Source organism: Anomaloglossus baeobatrachus, chromosome 5 (genome assembly GCF_048569485.1).
Source record: "Anomaloglossus baeobatrachus isolate aAnoBae1 chromosome 5, aAnoBae1.hap1, whole genome shotgun sequence".
Taxonomy (NCBI): Eukaryota; Metazoa; Chordata; class Amphibia; order Anura; family Aromobatidae; genus Anomaloglossus; species Anomaloglossus baeobatrachus.
In genome coordinates this window covers 564,661,335-564,681,203 of record NC_134357.1, presented here as the reverse complement: position 1 = coordinate 564,681,203, position 19,869 = coordinate 564,661,335, and the positions used below count along the sequence as shown (strand labels likewise).

Sequence of the window (19,869 nt, the reverse complement as noted above, 5' to 3'; positions counted from 1 at the left end):
CTGAGGCATAGATCAGGCCACGCCTCCAACTCTCAGCAAGACGGGCGGGCCGGTCACAGACAGTAGGCGGGCCGGATCCAGCCCGCGGGCCACCCCTTGCCCAGGTCTGATCTAGCTTCTGTTTGTAACAATAGTTTGTGGAGGTCGCCACCTTGTGGTGGAAGAGAAACCTGGGTGGATGAGATCCGGGTGCACATCTATTTAGACTGTGAGGTCGCACCCATGACCATTGTTTTCATAAGGACTAAAGCTGACCTATAAAGCCGGCGATAAGGTATTGCACGGTTTGGTGCAGAAACCGCCTCTGCATAGTATATTTGTTCCCTGTCTTGAACTTTGGTTTCATTGTACACCGTTAAACGTAACCTTTCTGCAAACTAAGATGCAGACCGGATTGTATTATGGAAAATATGGACAACTTAACTGGTCCTCCGCCTGATACAGCAGGATTTCTAGCGGGAAGAGCCAATGCTGGTTCCTTTTTTGCTGAATGCAATTTGAAAAAAGACAGTGAGGTTCTAGGCATCAAAGCTTTGGAACTGAAAATTAGTTCTCACAAAAAGAGAGATTTGTTCTTTTTGGACTATTAAATCACTACAATCTTATGTGGACAGTAATCGTGTTCCTAGGGGACTTCGTGTGTTTAAAACTTTATCTGATTTCCAGGATGACTCATCATTCACTGATGAATGGCAAAAAAATCATCTTGGCTGCTCCATGCAATTATTGCAGCTTGTAGTAAAACAAAACGAAAAAGAGTATATTGTTCTCACCCTAGAATTGAAAGCTCTGAAAAATGAAACTCGTGCCAGAGTATCTGAAGAGCACTGGCTGGGTTTCATCCAGAGATTGGATAAAAAATTAGTTGCGGTGTAATCTGAGATAAAAAATAAAAAACGGGAAAAATTCCTCGGGGATAAAAGAGATTATGAGTTCAATCAAATCTTTTGTTGGACAAAAGATAGATCCAACAATTATAATAAAAAGCCCTTTATAAAATCCAGTCATCCAAGAAAGGGTTACTGGATAACGGATTCAGAGTCCAGTGGCTCAGATGACATGTCAGCTTCCACCTCCACTGGTGCGGTTTTTCTTCTCCCCACCCCTTTAGGAAACGCTGTAGGAGGGGGAGGGGAGGGAGGAGGAAGAATGCAAACCGCCAAGAGAAAATTTGTATCGTGGAGAAAGTAAGACAAACATCTATTAATGACCAAGATGCCTGTAAAATTGTTAATTGGACTGATCATGTACTTACCCATGAAATGCTTTCTGTGTTTAAGGTTACATTTTTGTGTTCCTGAGAATTTCGATTTTGCACAATTTAAAATTGATATGTTTAAAGCAGTGAGAAAAATTAATTTATACAAATACTTTCAGTCTATAAAATCTGATACACAAACCGTACCAGAAGTTCATAAACCATGCTTTATAGGATCCACTGCTTTTGATTGCATTAAAGCAGTTGATGCTAATTTACAGCGAGACTCTGAATTGTTATTGAGCCTCACAAATTCTAATGAGGCTGCGGCAGCCGGATCTGAAAGAGAGGAGATTCCTTTTTTCATGGGGGGGGGATGAAATCAGATTCTTGTCCACCAGCTAGTCAGGGAAACTTGAAAGTCCTGAAGGAGGTAGAAGCTCTAATATATCCTGTTTCACCCAATAGTTTAACCGAAGATGAACTGGCAGCTTTAAAAATCATGCGAAGCTGGGAAGATGTAGTATTCCGTGGAACAGATAAGGACGGCAATGTATTGCTCCTCACAAGGGAGTACTACATTTGTGAGGCCAAAAGACAGCTGTCTGACAGCACCACATACACACCCCTCCTGTCAGATCCTACTACACGGTTTAAAAAACAACTAAACATTTTTTTAGACAGACAGGTAAACTCCAACATGCTCACTCGGAGCCGAGCTGACAAATTGTTACCTGCTTTTCCCACACAAGGCACACTGGTACTGGATCCCCAAAATTCATAAAACAAAAACCACCACCTGGACACCCCATAGTGTCGGGCATCGGCTCCTTGATGGAGCCTTTGTCCCACTATGTTGTGTGCTGATTAATATCCCTTCTTATGTTAGAGATAGTGGGGACTTTATTAAAATGTTGAAGGACATTACCTGGCAGGAGACTTTCTTTTTGGCTTCTATTGACGTTGAGAGCCTCTACACCCGCATGCCCCAGATGCAGGGTGATGAGGCCGTCAAACAAGTCTTAAGGAAAGGTGGAAAACAAGATATTTTTTGTGATTTTGTAGGTGAAGCACTTTCCCTAATTTTGTCTCACAACGCTTTTATGTTCATGGACAGGTGATAACTGCAATGCGGGGGTACAACGATGGGTACCCCTGTCGTATGTTCTTTAGCAAATATCTTCCTCGGCATTTTTGAAAGTCGGTACATTTTTTCATTGCATAATCCTTATATCAAGCACATTAAGTTTTTTGCCAGATATGTGGATGACATATTCATCGTGTGGGACGGCTCAGCTGAGCAGTTCCTGGAGTCCGTACAACATCTAAACTCTGCTAACACGATGAATATGTCATTCACTTAGGTTTTTGGAGGTATCGTTCTTGATTTTTTGGATGTCACGGTCACAATCAAAGATGGGGTTTTGAATACTAAAGTTTATAGGAAACCCACAGCTTCTAATTCACTGCTCCACTATCACAGTGCGCATCCTCTCCATGTAAAAAAGGCTTTACCTTTTAATCAATTTCTGAGCTTAAAGCCAGCTTTACATGTTACGATTCTGCATACAATATCGTATGCAATCGTAACCGCCCCCATCGTATGTGTGGCACGTTCAATTTTGTTGAATGTGCCGCACAAACGATTAACCCCCGTCACACATACTTACCTTCCATACGACCTCGATGTGGGCGGCAAACGTCCACTTCCTGGAGTGGGAGGGACGTTTGGCGTCACATCGACGTCACGCGGCAGCCGGCCAATAGAAGCGGAGGGGCGGAGATGAGCGGGACATAAACATCCCGCCCACCTCCTTCCTTCCGCATTGCTGGCCGGGAGCCGCAGGATGTAGGTAAGATCTGTTCATCATTCCCGGGGTGTCACACACTGCGATGTGTGCTACCCCGGGTACGATGAACAACCTGACGTTCAATCCATGAGGAATGAACGACATGCGTGCGATGAACGTTTTACCGTTCATTCGCAATCGCATGGAGCTGTTACACACTACAATGTACCTTACGATGCCGGATGTGCGTCACTTACGACGTGACCCCGCCGACACATCGTAAGATATATTGTAGTGTGTAAAGCGGGCTTTAGAAGACTGAATAGTGGTGAGGAATCTTTCAGAATACTGGCAGCTGATCTGAAATTGCGGCTAGAAGAAAGGATTATCCTCATGCATTGGTTGAGGACTCTTTGGCCAGAGCCCTATTGACACCTGTGGGGGGTGTTTGTGGACACAAAAAGCAAACAAACAAGAATGAGTCCCATAGATTTTTGTTCAATTTCAAATTTGGCCCGGTAGATCAGCAGATTAGAAGTGCAATTTTAAATAACTGGCATATTTTGGAGTCTGACCCCCGATTTTTTGTTACGGTTTAAAAGATGTTACAGTATTTAGACCTCTGATTACACACCGCAGGTCTAATAACCTTACAGAGCTTTTGGTTAAGAACAGAGAGAAATGCAACCCCACATGGCTTGAAAGACCATGCCCCACAGGCAATTTCCGTTATGGAAATTGCCGTTTTTGTAGTTCACATTTGATCTCTAATCCAATACATTTTGGCCCTTTTTACCATACTGTGAAGAAGTTTATTTCTTGTAAATCTAAATTTATTGTGTATAACATCATATGTACATATGGAAGATTTTACATTGGGAAGACGATTCGCCCCCTCTACGTACGGTTCAAAGAACACTTTAATTCTATTATTTCAGGTAAAGGTTCTCCTCGCCTGATGCAGCATATCCAAGAGTGTCATAATAGTGATCCGAATTCCATACAATTTGCAGGTTTAGAGAGGGTTTCTCTTCCACCACAAGGTGGCGACCTCCACAAACGTTTGTTACAAACAGAAGCTAGATTAATTATCTGGCACAAGGGAATTTGGGTTTGAACGACCGGAATGATTTTTTATTAATGTGATTTTTGAGTGATTTAATGGAATTTCTTTTCTTTGATGATGAATTGTATTTTGTATGTTACAGTCTCTTTTTTTGTAATGCCTGCCCCCTTTCTGGGATTGTAATTTATGCACTCAGCTTGTTTTTAATTAGCGGTGGATGAGATCCGGGTGCACCTCTATTTAGACAGTGAGGTCTCGACCATTGCATTGGACCCATAGAAGCACAAGGACGTGTGAAACGGCCGTCATCCATTAGGGGGCCTGCATTCGGCTCTCTCTCTCTTGTAATATTAGTAGCCATCCTAAATAGCTTTGTTAAGGATGCAAGAAGCCGACCTGGTCTGTTACCACAGCAAAAATATTGATTGCGTTGATGGGCCATTTGATTGTATGCCCGTGTGCCGACCCCGTGCCAGCAGCCATGCTGCTCGGATCCGGATCTGCGGTATGGCTCGAGGGACTCTACCGGACCCGGGGGTCACGCGGACACTTCGAATGAAAAGGGGAGGTATTTGAACGGTTGTCGTTGAAAACTGTCTGTGACGCCACCCACGGTGTGTGGTGAGGTGTAGCACCACCGCTGCTGTTGTGGGACTCCCGAGGGCGAAGGGTTGGCAGCTGGATGTTAACCCCTCCGTGGGCAGGGATGGATGCCCCGGGGCCCAATGTCTCTGTACAGGGGATGGTAACGGCAGGGGCCGGCGCGCCCGGTCAGACGGGGGTTGTTACTCACGGTTGAATAAATCAGTATACCAAGGTGATGGTGGCCGGCTGCGCAGCTGGGGGTGTATTTCTAGTCCCACACCCGGGCCGGTGGTCAATGCCCCTTTCCTCTGCACTTTGTGTTTTCTGTGGTGGACTTCCCGGAGTGTAACGCAGGAGTCCGCTCCCGGTCCTTTTTTTGGGAGCCGTGCCCGTCAGACGCTGACCAGTGGGATCTACCGGGCCCTGGCGCATGCCCTATCCCTCTCGGTGGGTGGTTGTCTACTTTTCGGGACTTAGGTTAGCTAAGCCGTTGGTTTCGGTCCTGGCTTCAGGGTCCGAGTACCCCTCTGTGCACGGTTTCCGGGTCGGTTCTCCGGTGTCGACAACAACCCAGCCCCGGTCCACCTCAGATCGCCGGCAGCCGTCTTCCCGTCTCCTGCTGGCACCGACCACTGTCTGCGACCTAGTCAGTACACCGGGGCTCCAACCTCGATGCCGGTCAACTTGAGCTCCAGGCCTTGACTGCCTGAGCTCTACTCCTCCACTCCACTCTGAACTTGACTCGAAACTAAACTCCACTGTTTTCCCGCCCCGGGCTCTCCAGACCCCTAGGTGGGCGTTTTCCTTCCGCCTGGTCCCGCCCACTGGTGTGTCTGTCCTTCCCTGAGGGGGTGACTAGGATTTCAGGTCGGCTGGTTTAACCCTGTGTGGGATAGGTGTTATGCGGGGGCCTAAAACTGTGTGGCTACCTGGTTTTGCCATGGCGTCACATTCCCCCATGGTTTAATACAGACCGACCGCGGGCTCTCCGACCACCACCATTTATTTTAACCGGAACTAGAAAAGGAAAAAATATGAAAACAAGTTTACAAGTATAATAACTTTTTACAATTTCTTCCCTTATGGGAGGCACAAATCTTAAATGTTGCATAACTTAACGGAGCGGGACGGACCGGACCACCTTCTTGCTGCGACCCCACCCAAAACAACCTGTTCCCTGGTGCCACCGCTAAACACTGGTGCACACGCCTTTGCCCAAGTCCAGGAACGGGTCCGGGTGACGCCCACACGAGCCGGGTAAAAAGTTCCTTACCCGGCAGTCCATCTCAAGGGCCCCAAGCCCGGGGACCCCTGTCCTGGAGGGTAGTCACTGGTTTTAGTAGTGACTGGGCCTCGGCCGACTCTACCGCAGGCCCTTCCTCCAATCAGCCTTTCCAGAGACTGCAGCGGGGCGAGACGGGCGGTCGGGATTCCTTTACAACATTAAAACACCGCTGCCAGGACAGCCTCCTTTTGCAGCTTTCCCACTAGACCACCACTGGACAGCACGGGTCTCCAATGCCACCTTCACTTCACGGGTGGCACTGTCCAAAAGACTCCGTCTTCTTGCTGCTTGCGGTGCGAGTACGGCTGCTCCTCTGGACCTGGCTCCATCCTCCACGAGGGGCTCCGACCCCTGATGGCCTCTTCACTTTCAACTGCAGGGGTGAAGACGATCAACAAGAACGGAGCTCTGTACAGTCAACCTCTTCAACTGCCCTGCCACCCTCCACCTGCTGTGCAGATGGCCTCCTCCGGGAACATGAGGACGTTCAACAAGGGTGGCGGGTTCTTTAAACAGTCAACTTTTAACTTGTAACTTTAAACTTTACACTTGTAACTTGTCGCGGACTCTGGTCTTCTTCAACGCCGGGCACCTCCGGGGCGTTGCCTCGGCAGCTCGCAGTGCCGACAGACTGGCTCTATCACACCCCCAGCAGCAGACGGGACTTCATCCTCGGAGGTGGACTCTGCCTCCATCTCGTATACCTCCAATGCATGGTATGTCCGGGACGATAAAGCCATCCGGCATCCATTCCCACCGTTTTGCGGAATGTACTCAGCGGTCGGGGTGTGGGTGCCTACTCTCGTCCGTCTCCTCCGATTCCGATTCCGCAGCCACAGGGTCCCCTGGGCTGGGTGTCGCCTCCGTCGTGACCGGGCGGACCGCTGAAGCCAACATCATCACTGCTGGGTCCGCAGGCTCCACTGCTCGTGCGACCGGAGCGGGCACCCTTGCATCTTTGCCAACCACCTCGTTCGTGGGCGCTGCCGCTCCGGCGGCGGGCGCTACTCCGCCGTCCACATTTGGCGACGACATCTTCCCGCTTCTCCCTCTTGGTTTTTTGGGAGCAGTCCTTAGACGTGGCTTGCTAGTTTCGTTTTTGGCCTCAGGGTCTTCCTTCCGGCCGTGTTCCCAGGGGGCGGGGCTTCAACTTCGCGCCCTTTCTCGGGGAAGAAGACACTGGGTTGTCAATTTGTGCGCCTAAAAATGGCGACAAAAATGGCGATTTTTCAAAATTTTGCAGCGGACCACCGCTGAACAGAACAAGGCGCACTTCCACCAAGTAAGTGGATGGGTAAGTATCCTGTTGGTGATGACAAGTTTTGAGGTGTGCTGCCCCTGTGCCAGCAGCCGTGCTGCTGGGATCCGGATCTGCGGTATGGCTCGAGGGACTCTACCAGACCCGGGGTCACGCGGACACTTCAAATGAAAAGAGGACGTATTTGTTGAAAACTGTCTGTGATGCCACCCACGGTGTGTGGTGAGGTGTAGCACCACCGCTGCTGTTGTGGGACTCCCGGGGCGATGTGCTGGCAGCTGGATGTTAACCCCTCCGTGGGCAGGGATGGATTCCCCGGGGCCTACTGTCTCTGTGCAGGGGATGGTAACGGCAGGGTCGGCGAGCCCGGTCAGACCGGGGTTGTTACTCAAGGTTGAATAAATCACCCAAGTCCTTTGGTAAACCAAGGTGATGGTGGCCGGCTGCCGTGGCCGGGGGTGTATTTCTGGTCCCACACCCGGGCCGGTGGTCAATGCCCCTTTCCTCTGCACTTTGTGTTTTCTGTGGTGGACTTCCCGGTGTGTAACGCAGGAGTCCGCTCCCGGTCCTTTGGTTGGCAGCCGTGCCCGTCAGACGCTGACCCGTGGGCAGGGGCGTAACTACCGCGGTCCCAGCGGTCACCATTGCGACCGGGCCCGGGAGGGTAGGGGCCCGGCGGCCGCCAGGCAGAACAGCAGCCAGCTACTTTCAGTGAGAGAGGAGCTGCGCTGACCTGTCACAGACTACGCAGCCGCTATATGACCCGGTGCCGCCGCCGACACCGGGCCCCCCTGCTGGTGCCGCGCTATGCATCATCATTCTCCCCCTGTGCCTGCGCGGTGACGTTACTCCCGTGCAACTGCTGTGCTGAGTGCACAGAGCACAGGACAGGAGGACGCCGACTGGAGTACCGGGAGAATGAGGAGAGGGGAGAACAAGCAGCGGTGGAAGAGGAAGCGGTGAGGACAGAGCAGCGGCTGGGGAACGAGGAGAGAGGTGAGGAAAGCAGCGGTGGAAGGAAGAGAGAGCGGTGACTACTTGGTTTTTTTTATTTTTTTTTAAACATAAATTAGTGAGTACACGGTGGCCAGAGGCTTGGGAAGGCTGCATTATACATGGAGGCCTGGAGAGGCTGCATTATACATGGAGGTCTGGGGAGGCTGCATTCTTATACATGGAGGCCTGGAGAGGCTGCATTATACATGGAGGCCTGGAGAGGCTGCATTATACATGGAGGCCTGGAGAGGCTGCATTATTATACATGGAGGCCTGGAGAGGCTGCATTATACATGGAGGTCTGGGGAGGCTGCATTATTATACATGGAGGCCTAGAGAGGCTGCATTATACATGGAGGTCTGGGGAGGCTGCATTATTATACATGGAGGCCTGGAGAAGCTGCATTATACATGGAGGTCTGGGGAGGCTGCATTATTATACATGGAGGCCTGGAGAGGCTGCATTATACATGGAGGCCTGGAGATACTGCATTATACATGGAGGCCTGGGGAGGCTGCATTATACATGGAGGTCTAGGGAGGCTGAATTATACATGAAGGCCTGGAGATACTGCATTCTATATGGAGGCCTGGGGAGGCTGCATTATACATGGAGGCCTGGGGAGGCTGGCTGCTATATTCTACATGGAGGCCTGCAGAGGCTGGCTGCTATATTATACATGGAGGCCTGGAGAGGCTGCATTATACATGGAGGCCTGGAGAGGCTGGCTGCTATATTATACATGGAGGCCTGGAGAGGCTGGCTGTATTATACATGGAGGCCTGGGGAGGCTGCATTATACATGGAGATCTGGGGAGGATTGCTGCTATATTATACATGGAGGCCTGGAGAGGCTGGCTGCTATATTAAACATGGAGGCCTGGGGAGGCTGGCTGCTATATTGCACATGGAGGCCTGGAGAGGATGGCTGCTATATTAAACATGGAGGCCTGGAGAGGCCGGCTGCTATATTATAAATGGAGGCCTGGGGAGGCTGCATTATACCTGGAGGGCTGGGGAGGCTGCATTATACATGGAGGCCTGGGGAGACTGGCTGCTATATTATACATGAAGGCCTGGAGAGGCTGGCTGTTATCTTATACATGGAGGCCTGGAGAGGCTGGCTGCTATATTATACCTGGAGAGGCTGGCTGCTATATTATACATGGAGGCTGCCTTGTTTTTTTTATTTTTTGGGGTTTTTTTTAAATATAAATTAGTGAGTACACGGTGGCCAGAGGCTTGGGAAGGCTGCATTATACATGGAGGCCTGGAGAGGCTGCATTATACATGGAGGTCTGGGGAGGCTGCATTATTATATATGGAGGCCTGGAGAGGCTGCATTATACAGGGAGGCCTGGAGAGGCTGTATTATACATGGAGGCCTGGAGAGGCTGCATTATTATACATGGAGGCCTGGAGAGGCTGCATTATACATGGAGGTCTGGGGAGGCTGCATTATACATGGAGGTCTGGGGAGGCTGCATTATACATGGAGGTCTGGGGAGGCTGCAATATTATACATGGAGGCCTGGAAAGGCTGCATTATACATGGAGGTCTGGGGAGGCTGCATTATTATACATGGAGGCCTGGAGAGGCTGCATTATACATGGAGGTCTGGGGAGGCTGCATTATTATACATGGAGCCCTGGAGAGGCTGCATTATACATGGAGGCCTGGAGATACTGCATTATACATGGAGGCCTGGGGAGGCTGCATTATACATGGAGGCCTAGGGAGACCGCATTATACATGGAGGCCTGGAGATACTGCATTATATATGGAGGCTTGGGGAGGCTGCATTATACATGGAGGCCTGGGGAGGCTGCATTATACATGGAGGCCTGGGGAGGCTGGCTGCTATATTCTACATGGAGACCTGGAGAGGCTGGCTGCTATATTATACATGGAGGCCTGGAGAGGCTGCATTATACATAGAGGCCTGGGGAGGCTGCATTATACATGGAGATCTGGGGAGGATGGCTGCTATATTATACATGGAGGCCTGGAGAGGATGGCTGCTATATTAAACATGGAGGCCTGGAGAGGCTGGCTGCTATATTATAAATGGAGGCCTGGAGAGGCTGCATTATACCTGGAGGCCTGGGAAGGCTGCATTATACATGGAGGCCTGGGGAGACTGGCTGCTATATTATACATGAAAGCCTGGAGAGGCTGGCTGCTATCTTATACATGGAGGCCTGGAGAGGCTGGCTGCTATATTATACCTGGAGAGGCTGGCTGCTATATTATACATGGAGGCTGCCTGGAGAGGCTGACTGCTACATCATACAATCATGGCCAAACGTTTTGAGAATGCTACAAATATTAATTTTTACAAAGTCTACTGCTTAAGTTTTTCTAATGGCAATTTGCATATACTCCAGAATGTCATAAAGAGTGATCATCTTAACAGCAATTACTTGCAAAGTCAATATTGGCTAAGAAAATGAACTTTAACCCCCAAAACACATTTCAACATCATTGCATTCCTGCCTTAAAAGGAGCAGCTAACATTGTTTTAGTGATTGTTCCATTAAGATTGACACCACTGGACACTTTAAAAGGACGCTGGTGCTTTGTATCATTGTTTCTCTTCAGTTAACCATGGTTATCTCTAAAGAAACACGTGCAGCCATCATTGCTCTGCACAAAAATGGCCTAACAGGGAAGAGTATCGCAGCTACAAAGATTGCACCTCAGTCAACAATCTATCGCATCATCAAGAACTTCAAGGAGAGAGCTTCCATTGTTGCCAAAAAGGCTCCAGGGCGCCCAAGAAGGACCAGCAAACGCCAGGACCGTATCTTAAAACTGTTTCAGCTGCGGGATCGGACTACCAGCAGTGCTGAGCTAGCTCAGCAATGGCAGCGGGCTGGTGTGAGTGCTTCTGCACGCACTGTGAGGCGGAGACTGCTTGAGCAAGGCCTGGTTTCAAGGAGGGCAGCAAAGAAGCCACTTCTCTCCAGAAAAAACATCAGGGACCGACTGATATTCTGCAAAAGGTACAGGGAGTGTACTGCTGAGGACTGGGGTAAAGTCATTTTCTCAGATGAATCCCCTTTTCGATTGTTTGGGACATCTGGAAAACAGCTTATTAGGAGAAGAAGAGGTGAGCGCTACCACCAGTCTTGTCTCATGCCAACTGTTAAGCATCCTGAAACGATTCATGTGTGGGGTTGCTTCTCAGCCAAGGGAATCGGCTCACTCACAGTCTTGCCTAAAAACACAGCCATGAATAAAGAATGGTACCAGAATGTCCTCCAAGAACAACTTCTCCCAACTGTCCAAGAGCAGTTTGGCGCCCAACAATGCCTTTTCCAGCATGATGGAGCACCTTGCCATAAAGCAAAGGTGATCACTAAATGGCTCATGGAACAAAACATAGAGATTTTGGGTCCATGGCCTGGAAACTCCCCAGATCTTAATCCCATTGAGAACTTGTGGGCAATCATCAAGAGACGGGTGGACAAACAAAAACCAACAAATTCTGGCAAAATGCAGGCATTGCTTATGCAAGAATGGACAGCTATCAGTCAGGATTTGATCCAGAAGTTGATTGAGAGCATGCCAGGGAGAATTGCAGAGGTCCTGAAGAAGAAGGGTCAACACTGCAAATATTGACTTGCTGCATTAACTCATTCTAACTGTCAATATAACCTTTTGGTACTCATAATATGATTGCCAATATATTTCTGTATGTGATGTAAACATCAGACAAACACAATTAAAAACCAGAGGGCAACAGATCATGTGAAAATATAATTTTGGTGTCATTCTTAAAAACTTTTGGCCATGACTGTACATGGGGTACTGGAGAGGCTGGCTGCTATATTATACATGGAGGCCTGGGGAAGTTGGCTGTATTACTATAGATGAAGGTCTGGGGAGGCTGGCTGCATTATTATACATGGAGGTCTGGGGAGGCTGGCTGCATTATTATTGATGGAGGTCTGGGGAGGCTGGCTGCATTATTATACATGGAGGTCTGGGGAGGCTGGCTGCATTATTATACATGGAGGGCTGGCTGCATTATTATACATGAAGGCCTGGGGAGGGCGCCTGCATTATTATACATGGAGGCCTTGGGAGGCTAGCTGAATTATTATACATGGAGGCCTGGGGAGGCTGGCTGGTATATTATACATGGAGGCCTGGAGAGGCTGGCTGCTATTTTATACATGGACGCCTAGGAGGCTGGCTGTATTATTATACATGGAGGACTGGGGAGGCTGGATGCATTATTATGCATGGAGGACTGGGGAGGCTGGCTGCATTATTATAGATGGAGGTCTGGAGAGGTTGGCTGCTATATTATACATGGAGGCCTGGAGAGGCTGGCTGCTACATTATACATGGAGGCCTGGAGAGGCTGGCTGCTACATTACACATGGAGGCCTGGAGAGGCTGGCTGCTACATTATACATGGAGGCCTGGAGAGGCTGGCTGCATTATTATACATGGAGGACTGGGGAGGCTGGTTGCATGATTATATATGGAGGTCTGGGGGGGCTGCATAATATAAAATGAAGGAAACCTTATACATGGAATATAGGGGTGCATTATGCATGGAGGAGTATGGGGCTGCATAATACAATATGAAGTTTTATGGGGTTGTGTTATAATACATATAGGACTATGGGGGCTACATTATAATATACCTTATCGGAGTGCATTATAAAACATTGGGGACTATGTGGTGCAGTATAATATATGGAGTACTATGGGGTGAATACATGGAGAAGTATGACAAATTTATTATAATAATTGGAGGGCTACGAGGGCTACTTTATACATGGAGGACTATAGGGACATTATAATATATGGAGGACTATGTGGTGCAGTATTATATATTGAGTACTATGGGGTGAATTATAATATATGGAGAACTATGAGAAATTCATGATAATAATTGAAGGGCTACTTTATACATGGAGGATTATGGGGGTGCATTATGATATATGGAGGACTATGTGGTGCAGTATAATATATGGAGGACTATGTGGTGCAGTATTATATATTGAGTACTATGGGGTGAATTATAATGCATGAAGAACTATGGGAAATGCATTATAATACATGGAGGACTATGGAAGTGTATTCTAATATATGTGTCACGCTCCCCGGGGCCCGACGCCGTTTCTTACTCACCGCTCCAGTCCCCGATCCCCCTGCCCGCGGCTAGACAGCTTTCTCTTCTCTCTCTGCGTCCTCCATGCGTCCGGTCCCCCGCTCCCGGTGTTCCTCTGCGATCCAGGACACACTGACAGGCGCTCCTGCATCCTCGGCACCGCTTCCTGCTCTGGCCTCCGGCACTCGGGTTTCACGCATGTGCATTAGGGCGCGCGCGCAGTCATTGACCTCCTCTTAAAGTGCCAGCGTCCCCGAAACAGGATATTGCCTACTTCAGCTATAAGGTATATTAGGAGGTTCCTTACATGTGGGCAGTGCCTATTAGTCGAGTTTCACTAAGCTAGAGGTCCAGGTCTCGTTGTGCCTTGTGGATATTAATCCTGTCTTTTCCGTAGAGCCTGTCCTGCCTCTGTATCCGGTTCCTGATTCCGGGAGTGCCTAGAGGTTGCCTAGAGGTTCTCCGAGGACTGTCGGCGGGGAGTACCATCACCGTTTCTTCTGCCTGTGCCTGTCTCGGAACCGTGACTTCATCCGGCAACCTCTACCAGCACGCCTAGCTAAACCCGGATCCCACCCGAGGTCCATACCCGGCACCTGTACCGTTCCCTAGTAATTCCCGTCAGGAACTCTGTGGCTCCAGAGACTGTGTTCTAACCGTCTCCTGAAGGACGCTATCCTTGCTCCGCTAGTACTCCGGCTACCGTGAACCTGGGCCCTCTGGTGGGGGTGACTGGACAGTCCCTGTATAGGGGTTCGCTCCGGGTTGCCTCACTGGGGGAGTCCGGTGCACAGCCCAGAGGATCCACCACCACCAGGACCTAACAATATGAAGGGTTATGTGGGACCCTTTATACTATTTGGAAGGCAATGTTGGGGCCATTATTGTATTTGGATAACTATATACAAGGGGGGACAAAGATACAATCAGAGGATGGGAATGTTTTGTGCTGAGGGAAAAAGGCTCTTTCCCTCAGCACCCAGCTTTCCCATGCTCTGCTATACATCTTCTCTCAGCACCCAACTTTCCCATGCTCTGATATGGGAAAGCTGGGTGCTGAGGGAAAGATGTATAGCAGAGCATGGGGAAGCTGGGTGCCGAGGACAAGATGGATATCAGAACATAGGAAATATGGGTGCTGATAGAGGGATTTCAGATCATGGGAAATCTGGGTGCTGTGGGTAAGAGCCAAGTGTCAGCGTCATTATCCTGTACCCCAGGTGTCAGTGTCATTATCCCGTACCCCAAGTGTCGGTGTATGTGGAGGGGGGGCCCAGGTCTGAACTTTGCACCGGGGCCCATCAAACTCTAGTTACACCACTGCCCGTCGGATCTACCGGGCCCTGGCGGATTCCCTATCCCTCTCGGTGGGTGGTTGTCTACTTTTCGGGAATAAGCCGGGCTTTGCACACTACAACATCGCAGGTGCGATGTCGGTGGGGTCAAATTGAAAATAACGTACTTCCGGCATCGCATTCGACATTGTAGTGTGTAAAGGTTCGATGATTCGATTAACGAGCGCAAAAGCGTCGTAATCGTATCATCGGTGCAGCGTCGGCGTAATCCATAATTACGCTGACGCGACGGTCCGCTGTTGCTCCTTGCTACTGCGGCAGCACACATCGCTGTGTGTGAACATCTCCTACCGGCGTCACCGCGGCTTCCGTAGGATATGCGGAAGGAAGGAGGTGGGCGGGATGTTTACATCCCGCTCATCTCCGCCCCTCCGCTCCTATTCGCCGCCTGCCGTGTGACGTCGCTGTGATGCCGCACGACCCGCCCCCTTAATAAGGAGGCGGGTCACCGGCCAGAGCGACGTCCCAGGACAGGCGAGTCCATGTGAAGCTGCCGTAACGATAATGTTCGCTACGGCAGCTATCACAAGGATATCGCAGCTGCGACGGGGGTGGGGACTATCGCGCTCGGCATCGCAGCATCGGCTTGCGATGTCGCAGCGTGCAAAGTACCCCTTAGGTTGGGACAGGACCTAAAATCCTGCCCTCAATCTGTTAATTAGCTAGGCCGTTGGTTTCGGTCCTGGCTTCAGGGTCCAAGTACCCTCTCTGTGCACGGTTTCCGGGTCGGTTCTCCGGTGTCGGTACCGGCGGGCTACAACCCTGCCCCAGTCCACCTCGGATCGCCGGCAGCCGTCTTCCCGTCTCCTGCTGGCATCGACCACTGTCTGCCACCTAGTAAGTACGCCGGGGTTCCAACCCCGATGCCGATCAACTTGAGCACCAGGCCTTTGTTGCGGGAGGGGAGGGGACGCTGCGCTCACCACGCTCGGGTCCGGCGCTGCTGCTGCTTCGATTGCTGCTCGGTGGCTCGAGCGGTGGGCCGGATCCCGGGGACTCGAGCGGCGCTCCTCGCCCGTGAGTGAAAAGGGGAATGGTTTTTGGGATTTATTGTCCGTGACGCCACCCACGGTTGTGGTGAGGTTGTGACACCACCGCTGCCCTGAACGGGGATCCCGGGAGCGATGACGAGGAGCAGCTTGGATGTTGTTCTTCAACTCCGTGGGTAGGGGAATTGGTTGTCTCGGGGCCCGGTGAGGGAGGGATGGCAGGCGGGCTACGGGGCCTGGTGAGGTGCAGGGTCGCGGGGACAGCGCGGTGCCGCACGGCACAGTGGTACTCACTCAGCCAATGATGAATGCAAAGTCTCCGGTAAAACAAACGGCTGGATGGACGGGTCCCACAGACGGCTGCGGTTGTTCTTCTCCCGGTAGGTTGGCGGTGACTGCCTTTCCCTGCACCTATGTTATGTTCTCGGTTCTGGTGGCTTCCCACCGGTAACCCGCTCCTCAGCTTGGATGGAGGCTGAGGGAGCCCCTTTTGCCCGCAGGCTCTGGCCCTGGGAACTGTAGCCTTGGCGGTGACTGTATTTCTCTTCACGGTTTGAGCTGTTGCCTTCAATCGGGTCTTGACTGCTGGGAAACCCCGGAGGTTCCCTTCGCTAACGGATTTGACCGGTTTTACGGCGACTCCTAGCCTGGTCGGGGTCCGTAAGCCCTGCCAAATGGTGCTGGCTTCTCTTCGCTCCCCGATCCGGTACCGGCGGGCCACCGCCCGTCCCCGGTCCTTACGGTTCACGTCAATCAGCCCCTCCTTCAGACGGTCACCACCGTCTGCCAACCTTGCTGTATGTGCCCGGGCCACGCACCCGGACACGGTCAGTCTCCTCCACTGCCACTTCACTTCTCTCCTCCACTGCACCCCTCACTTCAACTCTCAACTGCCTTCCTTTTCCCGCCTCCAGGACTGTGAACTCCTCGGTGGGTGGGGCCAACCGCCTGGCTCCACCCCCTGGTGTGGACATCAGCCCCTGGAGGGAGGCAACAAGGATTTTTGTTTGACCTCGATGTGCCTAGCCGGGGTGTGGGGTGTGTTGTTGCAGTACCTGTGACGTCCTGGCTTGTCCAGGGCGCCACACCTTGACTTCCTGAGCTCTACTCCTCCACTCCACTCTGTACTTGACTCGAAACTAAACTCCACTGTTTTCCTGCCCCAGGCTCTCCAGACCCTTAGGTGGGCGTTTTCCTTCCGTCTGGTCCCGCCCACTGGTGTGTCTATCCTTCCCTGATGGGGTGACTAGGATTTCAGGTAGGCTAGTTTAACCCTGTGTGGGATAGGTGTTATGTGGGGGCTTAAAACTGTGTGATTACTTGGTTTTGCCAGGGCGTCACACCCGTTTGTGTAATAGAGTATTCAAGTCCTGCTCAGCTGCAAGGTAGGTCTCTCTAGAAGAGGGAGTATTACGAGTTGAAGTCATTAATGGTATCATTTTGAGAAAAGTAGACAATAAAAGATTGGAAACTGTTGAATTGGAATGATCAGACGAAAGTCAATAGACGACTCTCATGGGTGCAAATGGATCTGGAAGAAACATAGAAAAAAGGGGCTAACGGATCGAGAAATTAAAGGAATTGTCAAATTTGGTGAAAGAAGCCTGATGATATGGGGCTGTTTACAGCCAAAGGTGTTGGAAATGTGTCGCCCTGGGCAAGCCAGGGGACACAGGTCACACACCACCACACCCTACATCCCAGGTAGGAACATCTAAGCTAACCAAAAATCCTTGTTGCCTTCCTCCAGAGGCTGATGATACACACCAGGGGGTGGGCCAGGCGGTTGGCTCCGCCCACCGAGGAGTTCACAGCTCTGGAGGCGGGAAGTACCAGGCAGTCTAGTCAGGGAGGAGGAAGTGGAAGGAGTGGAGGAGTAGCCCAGACAGGGCTAAAGTAAACAGCTAAGTGAAAGTGAAGGAAGAAAAGTAGTAAAGGAGGAAAGCAAGAGTGGTGACAGAACAGAAAGAGTGTGCAAAGCCTGAAGAGTCCAGCTGAGTGCAGGGCAGGTCAGCAAGGTCAGCAACGGCGGTGACTGTCTGGAGGGGGACCGTTTGGAAGTTCCTGGAAGGACCCCGTAGGCTGTGTGCTCGGTGGTCTGGAGCAGTGTTCCGAAGGACAGTCAGCACCAGGGCAGGGGCCTCTCGGACCCCGGCAAGGCTTGGAGTCGCCGTAATTTGCCGAATCTGTCAGTGAAGGGGACGTAGATCCCCCAACAACCAAGTCCCGATTGAAGGCAACAGCCCAGCCAGTGTAAGAGAGACACCGCCACCGCCAAGGCACCAGTTTCTTAGGGCCAGCGCCTGCGGGCAAAGAGTAGAGCTCCTCCGGTCCAGCTTGAAGCCGGGGAGCGGGTTACCGGTGGGGACCCATCGCAACCAACAAGTACACCAAGGTGCTAGGAAAAGGGACATCACCGTCACCTACCGGGAGAGCAAGTGCAGCCGTCCGTGGGACCATCTTACCAGCAGTTTGGTTTACCGTAAAAACTGTGTCAACGTCTCAGGCTGAGTGAGTACCACAGTGCCGCAAGGCACAGCGCTGCCCCCGCGTCCCTGCGCCCACCAGGCCCTGCACCCCCCAAGCCATCACCGGGCCCCGGGATCACCAACCCCTACCCACGGAGGGGCAACACAACATCTGGCTGCTCCGCATCACCATCCCCGGGATCCCCATCCAGAGCAGCGGTGGTGCAATCACCACAACCGTGGGTGGCGTCACGGACAATAAACAATCCCCACACCCAACCAATCCCTTTCACTCACGGGCGAGGAGTGCCGCTCGAGAAACCCCCGGAATCCGGCCTACAGCTCGAGCCACCACTGAGCAGCAACCGCCGGACCCGAGCAGAAGGGGTGAGAGTAGTGTGCTGACACCCTCCTCCCCGCCCGCGACAGAAACTTGACCAGGATAGATGGTGGTCTCAATGCTGAGATATATGTGAGCATCTTAGAAGATGAGTTACTTTGTACACTCGAGTACTATGGGTATAAAAAGATGCAAAAAAAATTGCATCGAATATGGACTAATATCATAATAATATTGTATCTAATATTTGACTGGCTGTGCACCCCAACCCCCACCTCACCCATTAGCCACAGTTGTTTTATCTTTTAATAGTAGGTCAGTCGTCGCCCATACATGTAGGTTTCCAAAACCCAGAAGCAGTAGGATAGAGTAGGACCCAGTATAATGAAGTTGCTGTGACGTGGCTACTGGGCAGGTATGGAAATGGCCATTTTGATATGCAAAAGATCTCATATTTTTTAGATTTTTTTAGTAGCTTAAAGCTTTGGGATTTCAGTGTGCGACTCTTCCTCTTTTTTGTTACTATATATTATGATCAGATACGCACCTGTTCACACTATTGGAAGTGCTGTCAGTCTTTTTTTGTGTATTTTCTATATATCTGTCTTTCCCTTTATTTATCTATCTCTTATCCATCCATCCACACACACTGCACATACCAGCTTGTCTCCTCTTCAGCTTTAGATCCCTGCAATGACCTTTGGTCACATGATGTGATGTCAGAAAGGTCCTGAAGCAGTGTTATCATCATTATATAAATCCTGAGGCCCCTACGAGAATGTGGGTCCTGTGAAATTTCCCACTTTGATCTCCCATCCCAATGCCAATCGTGCATACCAGCCTGTCTCCTGTTCAGTTCTTTTAGACTCCTGCAATTAAGAGCCCTTTGATCACATGACTGTGAATTAATGAAAGGTCCTTAATCTGAATCTCGGAATACAACTGCTGCGGTCCCGTACAGAGTGTGGCCCCTATAAATTGCGAAGTTTGACGCCCCCTAACACCAGTCCTGACTGTAACTAGGGCTTATTTTTGGATTAGGGCTTATATTTCAAGCATACTGCAAAAATCCTGTAAAATCATGCTAGGACTTATTTTCGGGGAAACACGGTGGATCTGCAGCAGAGAAAACATTGTTTTTATCAAAATCACAGCAAACAGCTCAGTAAGTGTCACATCGCTGGAATCAGGGGCTCTGTCTCTACATTATGCTACTCTGAGATGGGGGAGCAAAAACCTAGTGACAACTACCTTCTAATTGCAAAGTGTTGCGGAATATGTTTGCATACACACGGCTCCAAACCGTACACGTCATACACACACGGCTCCAAACCGTACACGTCATACACACACGGCTCCGCTCCAAACACCACGTACATGCACTTCTCCGCTCCGTACACCTCGTA

At 50.6% G+C, this 19,869-nt stretch overlaps 1 protein-coding gene across 1 annotated transcript in view; it reads left to right on the top strand.

Annotated features, from left to right (window-relative positions):
* Positions 1 to 1,574: 1,574 nt before the first annotated feature.
* LOC142313028 (uncharacterized) overlaps positions 1,575 to 19,869 on the top strand; it is a 55,078-nt gene continuing 36,783 nt past the window's right edge. The window contains exon 1 of the mRNA XM_075352015.1: positions 1,575 to 1,782. Within this exon, the coding sequence (XP_075208130.1) occupies positions 1,575 to 1,782 (208 nt within the window). The remainder of the gene's footprint in view (positions 1,783 to 19,869) is intronic.